At 32.4% G+C, this 14,258-nt stretch overlaps 1 protein-coding gene across 8 annotated transcripts; it reads left to right on the forward strand.

The window, feature by feature from the left end:
• Window positions 1-778: 778 nt before the first annotated feature.
• LOC143032441 (uncharacterized) lies at window positions 779-10,547 on the forward strand. 8 transcript variants are annotated; one of them, XM_076197231.1, is made up of 7 exons: window positions 779-898; window positions 1,666-1,835; window positions 2,666-2,710; window positions 2,893-3,241; window positions 3,343-3,429; window positions 3,622-3,708; window positions 6,632-10,547. In XM_076197231.1, the coding sequence occupies exon 7, from the start codon at window positions 8,730-8,732 to the stop codon at window positions 10,419-10,421; it is 1,692 nt and encodes a 563-aa protein (XP_076053346.1). In that variant the 5' UTR covers window positions 779-898; window positions 1,666-1,835; window positions 2,666-2,710; window positions 2,893-3,241; window positions 3,343-3,429; window positions 3,622-3,708; window positions 6,632-8,729; the 3' UTR covers window positions 10,422-10,547. The 8 variants fall into 8 exon arrangements, with proteins under 8 accessions (XP_076053346.1, XP_076053348.1, XP_076053343.1 ...); XM_076197233.1 differs by having other exon boundaries at window positions 3,152-3,241; XM_076197228.1 differs by having other exon boundaries at window positions 2,893-3,429.
• The last annotated feature ends 3,711 nt before the right edge of the window (window positions 10,548-14,258 follow it).

Here is a 14,258-nt window from a genome sequence, read left to right on the forward strand (position 1 = left end):
ATAAACTTAACAAGCACTCACGGATTATCGTCCCAATACTGATAAGTTTCGTCTAGATAAGTGTGGGGAGCAAAATGCATTGGCCCTCAGGCTTAAAAAAAAAAAAATAGGGGGATGACATATGTCATATGTTGAAATGATGAAAATATATGATGAAAATATATGAATATATGATGAAAATATATGATGAAAATATATGATGAAATAGTTTATACAGTATATTCTTGTTTCTCACCCAAACACGCCACTTGCATCCCATATATATATATATATATATATATATATATATATATATATATATATATATATATATATATATATATATATATATATATATATATATATATATATATATATACATATATATATACATTGTACACAATATTACATCGTAATAAACTCAACAAGCACTCACGGATTATCGTCGCAATACTGATAAGTTTCGTCTAGATAAGTGTGGGGAGCACAATGCATTGGCCCTCAGGCTTTAAAAAAAATAGGGGGATGAGATATGTCATATGTTGAAATGATGAAAATATATGATGAAAATATATGAATATATGATGAAAATATATGATGAAAATATATGATGAAATAGTTTATGAAATAGTTTATACAGTATATCCTTGTTTCTCACCCAAACACGCCACTTGCATCCCATACGTCCCAAGCGTGCATCCAATTCGATCATCATCATCATCACTTCAATGAATCAATCACTGACTCGCCCAAATTTCGGTTTTTAATTAACTTTCAACGACTTACAAAAAAAAAAGAACAATGGCGTTGCTTTTGAATAGGTTTCTTGATGTTTCTTGTATCAAAGCAGTCTCCTAGGTATATACTGGTTTATTACAACGACACTAAACAGAAAAGTGACTTTATCATGCTTCTGAGGGTAAGTGATGTAGTGTTGTATGAAATTATAAATATTCCTGATGCCCGAATTGCATTGTTATCAATTAGGATGTTCAGAAATTATTGATAGCTGGATGATCTAGTGTTTGAACCAAAGACTATAAAGGAAAGATAGGAAGATTTAAATTGCGCCTGTTAATTTAGTAATTGGCAACTGAGTTTCAGTAACGCATAAACGAACACACACGAAACCGTCCAGAGTAGAGATGGCGTTACTGGTCTGTCGTCTGTTTGTTTACATTTTTGACAGCCGGCAAATTTGACATTTTCAGTGTGTATGAAGTCAATGTAAGCATGGCAGCTCTAGTGAACAAGTCACATGCATGCATTATTTGCATGAAAAGAAAAGAAACTGACCCCGATTTGATATTTCATAGGTTCCCTAAGGATCAGGAACAGTAAGAATATTCATTAAATCTAAAATCTTCCTTTATTAATTTAATTAGTGTAAATATGGTAAACTAAATTAAGTTCGCGTTCAGGCCTTGTTACCCATGGCACATGTTACCTAGAAATGATTCTAGAAGCTTTAACTTGTATTTTGAATGAAAATGAAAATTTACAGTTGTTGCCACGGCTTCCATTATTTAGAAACGAGCATTTCATGTATTTAGCAAAGACCATTTCAAAATGCGATCATCATCCTGTGGTAAAGAACTACCTCATGATTTAATGATCTTTAATCTTACCAGGGTAAATGGCAACTCTCCCCAACATTTAATATGTTCATTTTGTATATTAAAACAGATGCTTCAAATGGAAAATAGCAATCAACGTTATCCAGATCAATGGATAGACACCAGAACAACTAAACAGAAGCTACCGGGTATGCAGTAGGCATTTCTCAAGAAAGAATTATTTGGATGCAAATTCCAACAGGCTCTGTCACAACGGATGTCCAGATCAAAATCTAGAGGGTATGTCCTATCATAATTTTTATAAGTTGTTGAAAGGTACTGGGATGGCTGCATTGAGGAAGAAAAATATTAGTACACTAATAAAAAGAGGACTAAAATTTACATTCTTACAGAAACTACAGATTAAAAAACAAATTCAGATGATATATCAAGTATTTTGGCCTTCGCTCTTGCCTTGAGTACGAGGTGGATACAGTATGTTTTGGGGGTATTAGGGAGCTTGCTTGCCTTCCGTCAATCACATCCTCGGGCTACACCTAGCTCTGGCCTTTCTGCGTCTCCCTAAAACTCCAGGTTTCCAGATAAAATAGTTTAATATTGGGATTTCATCTCAGATGACTGGAGTGTGGTCTTTTCAGTAACATTTACTTTTTTATAAATAATGTTTACATATATCAATAATTTTGAAAGTGAAAATAGCATTACATTAAGCAATTGGAAACACTGGATAGTGTAACACTGAACTCTTTTGATCAATATATTCTATTACATAAGATTAACAGTGTATGTACCCATATATATATATATTCATATATGTATATATATATATTTATATATATATGTGTGTGTTTTTATTAATTGACACATATATGATTACTTATTCATATATTACTATAGTAATTATTGTATTGTCTTTGAATTTCCTAAGGTGTCATAATTTTCACATTATATACTTTATTGTTTAAGTTAAATGAGAGTTTAATATATAGAGGCTCATTAAATTGTTGCTTATGTTGTAATTATAATATAAAGGTTTAGCCCAGAAGAAATGAAATAAAAATTGGGCTAGTTATTAATTTAATAGTTGCTCATTATAAAACATATTTCAGGCTCCAACTGCAGTACACCAGCAATTCCAGACTGTTCTCATATAGGTGAGTGCTGCAGTAATGAATGGCATTGAAATGCCAGCTGTCAATCAATAGCTGATAAGATCATTTGGTAAAGAGTGGAAAATATTAAGCAAAGTGTAATATTTGTAAAACAAAATCAAAAACAAACAAAAGAAAACTATATACAGTTTATTATTCATATATGTTTTAATTAACATAATCAGTTTCAGGAGTCAAAAATATAGACCTCCAAGAGGAGTCTGATGCATCAAAATTTCTACTTGTGTACCCAGATATAACTGTGCATGATTTAGATTTTGGCAAGTTTTCATTTCTGTTACTAATATATGTGGTTATTTTATAATGTCATGGTATAATTTAATTTATAGTTTTCATAACCCCTGTTGCTCCCATATATTCAAGAATACACTTTCCTTATATTCTGTGATCATCTTATTTGTATCTCCTCTTATGCTTTTATAGGTACTACGGCTCAGTTTAGAGACAAAGAGAGTGAGGATCTAAGAGCCATCATATCTTCTGTGCCACATGAAACAATACAGTCATTTCATGGTATGTAATACCTTGTGTGTGCATGTTATGTTGATATTAGTGATTTCCTATTGACCTACCAAAACATGAGATGCTAGAAAAAGTTATTAATATTTCTACAGATGAACCCAATCCTCAGCATCCAGCCTCAGGAGCAGATTCCAATGGACAACATGTGCCACCCTTTGAGCTTCATGAAAATCTAAATGGTATACATGGGATTGACACGATATATTTTAAAGATGTACTGTATGGATGTTTTCTGTGCATCATAATATGGAGATTTTATTAATCATTAGATTTATTTTTATTTTTACTGACTTTTGTAAAGTATTGCTGAATTTGCACTGACCCACCAATACATAATGAGATACCAGAAAAAGTAATCAATATTTTTACAGATGAATTAAATCTTGAGCATCCAGCTTCAGAAGTAAATTCAAATGAACAAGATGTGCCACCCTTTGAGCCTCAAGAAATTCTAAATGGTATGTATGGTTATTAACACAGTACAATTTAAAAATGTATAGATGTTGTCTGTGCATCATAATACGAAGATTATATTAATAGATATATGTATATATATTTTTTACTGAGGTTTTTTTTTATATCAATTAATTAACTGACAGTCTAACTGATTTACAATAACAAGAACAAACCAATAAGTACTGTGTAAATTATTTAAGATATATTAATTGCAATCATATTAATGAATAAATTATGGTACTTATAATTTTTTTCAATCTCTATATTTACATTGTATAAAGTAAGGAAATTGTATGGATTGGTTTTTACTTGTATTGCTTCTACAAGCAAGCATTTACAATTTGTAATGTCTAACTTATGCTTAGCATTACATAAAATCTTGTTTTATATTGATGTTTACTGGAATCATTTACTTTCCAGGGTCTTCATGCAGCTTCCCTGCTAAAAAGAAAAACCAATCTGCAGTTATCCATAGACAGAGAATGCAAATATGTAGATTATTAAAGAAAATTGAGAAAAAAAGGTAAGCAAAGAAAATCACAAACAGTACACCCCACCCTCTGCAATTATAAAAAACGTTTCAAATTACCTCAAAGGACCAGCACTAGACTTTTTTCAAACCCAATTGAAGTTATCCGGAGTTTCAAAATTTGGCAGGAGATATTCACTAACACAACGATGCCTAGCACTAGGACTGTGCTTCAAAAGTGCTAGAGCTTACAATTTTTTGGCCAGTATCTTTACATTGCCTTCAGTTCGGATGCTTAGGTATTGGGTGTCCCAAATCAATTTCAACGTAGGCTGGAATGAGGCTGTTTTAAAACTACTAAATAAAAAAGCAGCAACCATGGAAGACAAAGACAAAGTCTGTGGCATAGTGTTTGATGCAATATCAATCAAAAGCAGTCTTCATTTTAACATGAAAAAAGACTTGATTGAAGGATATGAAGATCTTGGCCAGTATGGCAGAAAAGAAGAACTTGCTCAGTATGCCATGGTTTTTATGGCAAAAGGTCTTTGTTCTAAATGGAAGCAGGTCTTAGGGTATTTTTTGTTTTCAAAATCAATAAAAGCAGATATTTTATATAAAATGGTGCATGATTGTGTGGCAAATTTAAAGGAAGTGGGATTGTTACCCAAATTCATTGTTTGCGATCAAGATCCAAACAATAGGAGCTTGTGTCGTAAACTTACCATATCACCCCAGTCACCTTTCTTTTTTCATAATGGTGAAAAGGTTTATTTTTTTTTATGACACTCCCCATCTTATGAAAAGTGTACGTAACAATTTAAAAGTACATGACCTACAAGTAGGGGACAAACTTGTCTCCTGGAAATATATTGAACAGTTTTATTTGAAAGATTCAAAAATGTTATTAAAATTAGCTCCAAAATTAACAGACTCTCATATTTTTAATTCTGGATTTGATAAGATGAGAGTCAATTTAGCATCACAGGTCTTCAGTCGTACTGTAGCAGCTGGAATAAATACTCATGCAGTTTTAGGTGCTTTACCACCAGAAGCTGTAAATACAGCAGTTTTTATAAATAATCTAGATGAGTTATTTGATGTGTTTAACAGCAATAGTTTATTTCATTATAAATCTAGAAAGTGTGCTATAGCTGACAACAATGATAACATTGAATTTTTAAAACAAATGTCAGAATGGTTAAAATCTTTTAAGTTTAAGGGCTCAACAAGGACTATTCCTTGTATAGAAGGGTGGATTTTGAATATCTCAAGTTTGATGAATTTGTGGGAGGATGTAAAGAGAGGAATTTTAAATTTTTGATAACAAACAGAATCAACCAAGATTGCCTTGAAATTTTTTTCAGTGTACTTAGAAATTCTGGGGGTAATAGTGACACCCCAACTGCCCCTAAACTTAATAACTTGATCAAAAATGTTATGTGTAACCATCTGATGAAGCACACCCTAAAAGGCAATTGTTTAGATGACGAAACCCCAATGCTACAGTACCTGAAGATCTGTGATGCGGAAAAGAAATTATCAAACAGTGATTTTGAGAATAAATATATAACTGATGTATATTCCCCTGCTAGGGATAATTCTACAATTCAAGATTCACTCCAGAATATTCTAGTAGATTCAAATATTGATAACTTTAATCCACAAAACACCATAAGTGAGAGTGAATCACCTATTATTGACCTACAAAAAGAAGACAGCATCATCAGAACTTAAGACGTTTTTCTCTAATTTTAATCCATTTGAAGAGGAATCAATAGAGTTATCTGATGTAGGTGATGCTCATCCGATCACTCCAGAAATAATCGATTTTATAAATAACTTCAATCCTATGGAAAGTGATGATGCTACTATAAATGAAAACAAGGATAGCATTATAAATATGAATGCTGTAACATATATTGCTGGCTATGTTTGCTATAAACTATTAAAATTTCATAAATGTAGCTCTTGTGAACATTCATTATCAAATGGAGATAAGAATGATGTTAGTATTGATAAAAATAATATTTTCTTAAGAAATAAGGATTTGGAAAAGCAAAATTTTTTAGTTTATCCTAGCAGCAGTCTTACATCATTAATAGAAAATTATGAGTTTTTATTCAATGATAATATTAAAGATTTATTGGTAGAAAATAATATTTTTCAGAATTTGACGCAGATTCTCAAAAGTTTTCCTGTACATAATCTTAATGTTTGTGAAGGTGTTATGGACAATATTATAAGTATATATGCTAAAATGCGCTTATATTATTATATAAAATTCTTAAACCAGAAAGTAAAGAAAAGAAAATGTAGTATTTCTACATATTCATGTCCAAAAAAAAACAGGAAATTAGTCAAAATTTCACATACTTGAAAATTATATTTTGATCACTGTTAATGGTGATGGCTCCATATATGTATGGATTTAAGAAATAATTTTATGATTTCAGAAATACAACATTATGAGTGTAGGGACATCTATTACGGTATGTATAATGTGCAGTGTTACATGCACATACTATGCATGAATGTTAAGCATGCTTTTATTTGTCAGGCATGATTTCTTTTGGTTTTGATTTGTTTATCAAATGTGTACGTTTTTTATGTATTATTTGTGTTTCTTTATTTGCATGTATTTGTGCACGTTTTTGTGTTGTTTTGTTATTAAAAGGAATGCATATTTTTTATGTTGATTTTGAATCTATTTTACTAATGCTTTTTGTGCGTTTACTTTTTGTTTTGTCTTGTTTTTTCAAATGTAAATGTGATTTCTTTATTTAAAATGTATTGCTTTCTTCTATTACATTGCATGTTTTGTATAAATGAGTCGCTTTGTTCTGTTTATTATTGTTGTAATTCACTGCATGTTTCAGTAGAAGCACAATATTTAAATGCTTACAACTGTTTGAATATGTCGAATAAGCATGTTTCTTTTTTCTTTCAAAAGTAATGCAATAAACTAATGTTGATGCTCTCTTAACCACCTATGCTCTGTATTGTAATGTATTGCATCTCATTATATCTGAGCTTTACTTTTTGTATTGTCATTTTGCACTTGTTTTTGTAATTTTTATTTGCCTAAGATTGTTGCATTTGTTTACATGTTTAGAAAACATATTTGTTTAAAGCCTATCAATGTTTATATATTAAGAATAAATTCAACTAATGAATTATGTGTTTATGAAGTCACTTTTTCATTCGGATATATTACTTGGTGCATTCTAGTAGCCACCTCAGCCAAAGTCATACTAACCTAAACAAAAACCATGTAAAAAGGGAAGCAAAAATCGAATGAACCTTGGGAGGTAGGAGACATTCACTTCCTCAAGCTGAAAGAACCTACCCCAGCCTATGTGATAAATGCATATGGTAAAAATGAGAAATAGAGGACACTCACTAGCAAATAAAAAAGATAAAATAAAATAACACAATAAAAGGGTAAGAAATACATAAGTAAATACAAGAGCAGGCATATGATAAACTATGAGAAGTGGAAGACACTTGCTAATTCTGAAAGAACCAGAACATTATATATATAAAGATAGATAGATAGATATAAATATATAGGTATATCCCAGTAATGAATTTTTAAATATTGGCAATAAAAATATGCAAGAATGCACTTCTGCATTTTATTGGTCCTTATTATACAACAGCAGTTAATGTGAATGTAGCTGCCATACAGAAATGCATCTGCGTCATACGTGCAATCCATTTCAAATATATTAGGCACCAATTGCAAATGCATATTTGAAAATTGAAAAGAATGTAGCATGGATACCAAAGTAATATACATATATTTGCTTTGATACATTTTCAACATATATGTGTTGGAATTAGTATATGTACTACATTTAGGATAATGATAATATCTAAAATATTTCTTACAAATATTCCTTAAAACGGGTAATGGACGTATGAAAATTTGAAAATTCCGCCTTAGAGCTTTACCGTTCGCTTCATAGGTGGCGCTATTATGGAAGTGTTTGGCAACTTTTTAACGCACGCACTTTTTATATGTATTTGGTCCGAGTCTTCCTATCTTTCCTTCATAGTCTTTGGAATTGTATACTGGTGCTGTAGATTCCTTATATATGTGATTCTCATATGTTTTATACTTTGTAATAGGTTTAGATCCTATACAGCACCTTTAGTCGTGTGTATCTAATTGAATCCTATGTAGACATCTTTTGTTTATGATAAGTTATTGATACGAAGACGTTCTAGACGTCGCTTGTTTGTTTACATGGCTTGCTAATAAACTCAAGAAAAGCAAGACCCCGTTTTTCAACTTTCCTCACCGACACACTGCTACAGTGACGACGAGGATTTGTGGATTTGTGTGCTAAAGGACTGATTTAAGTTTTAGAAGACATAAATAGCTGCCTTTCCAACTGATGGTGGAGAAATCGAAGGATGAAGATATACTCGCCTATTCACTCCATCGGAACCGTCCTGGCCACTCTGGATTCGAAAATAGTCTTGGTTTAGCAGGCTACGAGTCATTAGTTTCACAAGGAAACAGGATTTAATGCAAGTAGATTTACAATGGCAAATAACTCAGGTAAGATTGACTGTTTTGACCCCAATAAGATTAGATGGGAGATATGGCTTAGTATGCTGCAAGCTCATTTTGCATACAATGGAATCACTGATGATAACAAGAAGAAAAATTCTTTATTAGTATCATTAGGAAGTGATACGTATAGCACGCTTGCCTCCCTGACTTCACCTGATTTGCCACATGTGAAAACCTATAATGATTTAGAGAAGCTTTTAGAAGCACATTACAAGGTAAAACCGAGCTATCATCGGAGTTTAATCAAATTTCAGAATAGAAAGAAAAAATCTGATGAAAGTTTAAGAGACTTGTATGCTGACTTGAAAAGTCTAGCCAAGGATTGTAGTTTTGATACCTTATTTGATGCTCGAGTGAGAGACCAACTATTCATGGCAATAGAAACTGAAGTGTATTTCCCGAACTTAGTTGCTGAGAATTTGGATTTACAAACTATGTCCTCAACGGACATTTTAGAGAAAATTCTAAATTTGGAAAAAGCTTTTGTTGGAGAAAAGCTCCCGATTACTGAAGTGAGGAAAGTGGGGGTTAGTTCTGAATATGTTAATAGTCAGAAAAAAGAAAGTTGTAAGCATTGCGGGTATCCACACAAAAGTGAGAACTGTAGGTTTAAGCACCTGACTTGTTCAGTTTGTAACACGAGAGGACACCTCAAACGAGTGTGCCGTCTTGATAAGTCTGTGTCTGGTAAACACACAGGGACTCATGGTAAGCCACAAAGTGCCCAGAAAGGATCTTTTGGAAAATTTACCAACAAGAAGACGTTTGGAAAAAAGAAAACTAATATGGTTTTTGAGGGAATTTCTCAGGAAGAGAGAGATACTGGTAGTGATGATAACCAATTGTTACATTTAGTGGATCGACCTAGCCTTCCAGAAGTGGTTAGTGTTGATATTTCTCATGAACCTGTACACAGTGTTGTAGGTAAGGTTTTGCCAGTGAGAAATAAGGTTGATATTAATATTGAAGGTCATAATGTGCCGTATGAAATTGACTGCGGTGCCAGTGTGTCTACCCTAACCTTACATTGGGTTAAGACATTAAATTTATCTTTGGAGCCTAGTGATAAAATTTTGAAGGCTTATGGTAATAATGATTTGCATGTTTTGGGTAAGGTTTATGCAAATATATTTTATAATGGTCACAATGTAATTCAAAGTTTGTATGTAGTTGAATCTAATAACTCTAACTTATGTGGAAGAGATTTAATGCCTAAAATAGGTATTGCACTCACAGGTATAGAGGAAGGAGTTAATGTTTTGGATTCCAAGGTACAATTAGATAATTTTTCAGTTGATTCTAGATTGCCAATTTCATGTGTTGTAGCAAAGGTACACCTAAAGAGCGGTGCTGTGCCTAGTTGGAAAAAAGCAAGGCCTGTGCCCTACCACTACAGAAAATTGGTAGAAGATGCTTTAGAAGAGTTAGTTGATAACAATATCATTGAACCAGTACATTCTAGTACTTGGGCAGCTCCAATTGTACCAGTGTTAAAAGCTGACAAAAAGTCAATGCGTATCTGTGTAGATTTCAAGGAGTTAAACAAAAGTATTTCATGTGACCAGTACCCTTTGCCTAAAGTTGATGAAATCCTTGCTGTTGTTGGGAAAAGCAAGATATTCTCAAAGATTGATTTAAAAGATGCTTACAGGTGCCAGTAGATGATGAGAGTCAAGAATTGCTAGTAATTAATACTCATAAAGGTCTGTTTGAATATAAAAGATTACCCTTTGGACTTGCATCATCTCCTGCCATCTTCCAAAGATTGATATCCCAATTATTGATGAATATAGATGGAGTAGTTGCCTTCTTAGATGACATATTAGTCGGAGGAGAGACTAAAGAGGAACATGATATGAGATTAGATAAAGTGTTGAAGGTATTTCAGAAACATAATGTTGCTATTAACAAAAAGAAAACTGTTCTGAATACCAATTCCTTAGAATACTTAGGATATGTCATTTCAGGTGATGGCATAAAACCTTCACCAAGGAAACTTGCTGCTATTTTAGATGCACCTATACCAAAGTCAGTAGGTGAAGTTCAATCATTTTTGGGTCTAGTAACTTATTATTGTAGGTTTGTAAGAAATTTTTCAAGTGTATTAGCACCTCTGTATGATTTACTGAAGAAAAATGCAAAATTTAAGTGGTTTTCTGTTGAAGCAAAAGCATTTATGACTGTTAAGGAAGAGTTAGCCAACTCTGATTTACTAGCCAATTTTGATGGTGAACATGATGTTATTGTTGAAGTAGATGCTTCACCAGTAGGAATAGGATGTGTGTTAATTCAAGAAATGAATGGTAGTCCAAGACCAGTTTACTTTGCAAGTAAAAAGCTGTCTGCTGCTGAGCTAAATTATTCTCAGTTGGACAAAGAAGCTCTAGCCTTAGTGTACGCTGTAACTAAGTTTAAATATTTTTTGCTTGGACGTAAGTTTGTGCTCCGCACAGATCACAAACCTCTACTTGATTTATTTGGTAGTGAGAAACAGATTCCTGTGAATGCAAACGCAAGAGTACAGCGTTGGGCATTATTGTTATCCCAGTATGATTACCAATTGTGTTTTAAATCAGGCAAACAAAACATTGTAGCAGATACCCTGAGCCGTTTGCCTGTATCAGATTCTGTTTTAGACTCACATACACCTGCTGAATATGTGAATTTAGTTGAAAATTTGGAAGATCAAAATATTTCCTATGAAAGGGTTAAGGTTATGATAAAGAGTGACCCTGTTTTGAGGAAGGTTTTCCAATGTGTTAAATTTGGGTGGATTGATAATCCTGTTATTTCTGAATATGCAGCAGTTAAAGCAGATTTAAGTATATATGAAGATGTGTTGCTATTTAGGAATAGAGTAGTTATACCAGCTGAATTAAGAAGTAGTGTACTTTCACAGCTGCATGTAGGTCATAATGGTATCAGTGCTATGAAGGCTGAAGCCAGGAATTGGATATGGTGGCCTAAGTTAGATCAAGATATATCTGAGGTTACTAAAGCTTGTTCAATTTGTTTTAAAAATTTTCAAGGTTCTCAGGAAGTTACCTTATCATGGCCTGAGACGGGTAAGTCTTGGTGTAGACTCCATATGGACTATGCAGGTCCAATCAATGAAAATTATTTCTTAGTGATTGTGGATTCACACAAAATTTATGGTTGTTCATGTAACAAAGTCAACAACATCTACAGTAACAATTTCTATGCTAAGAAAAACTTTTTGTAATTTTGGGTTACCTGACATTGTAGTTTCAGATAATGCCTCATCATTTGTATCTGAGGAAATGGAGACTTTCTTTGAAAAGAATGGAATAAAACATATGACACCAGCCCCATATAACCCATCATCTAATGGTTTAGCCGAGAGAGCTGTAAAAACTTTCAAGAAAGGATTAAGTAAATTTAAGGAAGGTGATATCAGAACCAGAATTTGTAGATTTTTGTATAACTACAGACGTTCAATTCATTGTTCCACAGGTAAAGCTCCAGCTGAGCTAATGTTTAACAGAAACTTCAGAGGTATAATTGAGAAAATTAAACCACAAAATAAGAAGGAAAAGGTTTTGGAAAAAAAGTGTAAGTTTGAAAAGTCTGAATATAAAATTGATGATGCTGTTTTTGTAAAGAATTATGGCAAAGGTCATTCATGGTTGGAAGGGAAAGTAATTAAAGTTCTAGGTGTGAGAAACTACAAAGTGATGTTAAAAGATTTTGGAAACATTGTTTGGAAAAGACATTCTGATCAACTTATGCCTAGATATACACCAACTGTTCCCAGTAATGACACTGTACGTAAAGATAACTCGGGTAGCAGTAAACCTTTTGTGCCTATGTATTCTTCAGGTCAAGGACACTGTCCTGATAGTTCAGAAGTAATGGATAAGGCTGATGAAAATTCAACTGTAAATGTTGATAATGATGATAATGCTGTGAATGTACCAAGTCCACAACTATACTCGGTGCATCGAAAACTGGCCAATAGGGCGGAGCACGGAGATTCCCCCTGTGTTGCCACATATAATTATCATATAATTCTATTTTATTTTAAACTTTATTTTATGATTTTATATGTTGCCACATATAATTATATTATAATTTTTTGTCACACACCACCACTGAGGTATAAATCAAAGCAGTGTTTTCTATACAAAGGTTTCGTTTCCTCGATTCGTGGACATGGCATATGTGCGGGAGAGAGCGACGTTGCCACTCTATCCCTTCTCTTGCCACGCCCCCACACTGCATTTAGAAAACATTGCATCCACACGCACGTTCTCGCCATGGATATATATATATATATATATATATATATATATATATATATATATATATATATATATATATATATATATATATATATATATATATATATATATATATATATATATATATATACAGAGAGAGAGAGGGCGGGCGGGTGGGTGAGCCATGCGGGCCGTGTTATCTGTTGAGATGTGGCAATACCGGGAAATTCCCTAACCCCGCCTTAGTGGCCAGTTCTCGTTGCGTCTACTATAGTTAGAAGATCTAGCAGAGTTGTGAAACCACCTTATAGATTGAATCTATAATTGTGGTGTTATAAAGATAAATGTTTCAATTATGTTCTTATGGATACTCCTTTTTCAATAAGGGAAAAGGGATGTGGTAAATTGAGATTAATTGTCTTATTATTAGTTTTATATAAAAGTAGATGGTGTTAAAGAATTGTATACTGGTGCTGTAGATTCCTTATATATGTGATTCTCATATGTTTTATACTTTGTAATAGGTTTAGATCCTATATAGCACCTTTAGTCGTGTGTATCTAATTGAATCCTATGTAGACATCTTTTGTTTATGATAAGTTATTGATACGAAGACGTTCTAGACGTCGCTTGTTTGTTTACATGGCTTGCTAATAAACTCAAGAAAAGCAAGACCCCGTTTTTCAACTTTCCTCACCGACACACTGCTACATTGACCAGTTCCTTTCATTTACAAAGCATTTTAATCAGCAAGGATAGGAGATTAATACCTGCTATAGGGTTTTTATATGAAATTTATATTTCATAGTTCAATGAAAGAAAAATTGACACAAATATTTGTCACAATTAAAAATCAACTGTAAACAGTATCTAATATCTATTCTAACCTATAGAAAATATAACTTGTCATGGAGGGGCTGTAAGATCATGTATCCCATGTTAAATTGTTTATGTTCTTATTCTATTGTCTCCTTTATTTATTGACAAGTTCCTTTTATTTAAAAAACACTTTATCCGGAAGGATAGGAGATTAATGTCTGCTATAGGGTTTATATATATATACATATGTATATATATATATATATATTTATATATATATATATATATATATATATATGTATATATATATATATACATATGTATATATATATATATATATTTATATATATATATTTTAAACATATACATACACATACCCTTACAAGGGAGGTAGTTCAGTGAAAGGAAATTGACAAATTTTTGTCAAAATTCAAAATA

Source organism: Oratosquilla oratoria, chromosome 13 (genome assembly GCF_046742065.1).
Source record: "Oratosquilla oratoria isolate Oo_2021 chromosome 13, ASM4674206v1, whole genome shotgun sequence".
NCBI classification, from domain to species: Eukaryota; Metazoa; Arthropoda; class Malacostraca; order Stomatopoda; family Squillidae; genus Oratosquilla; species Oratosquilla oratoria.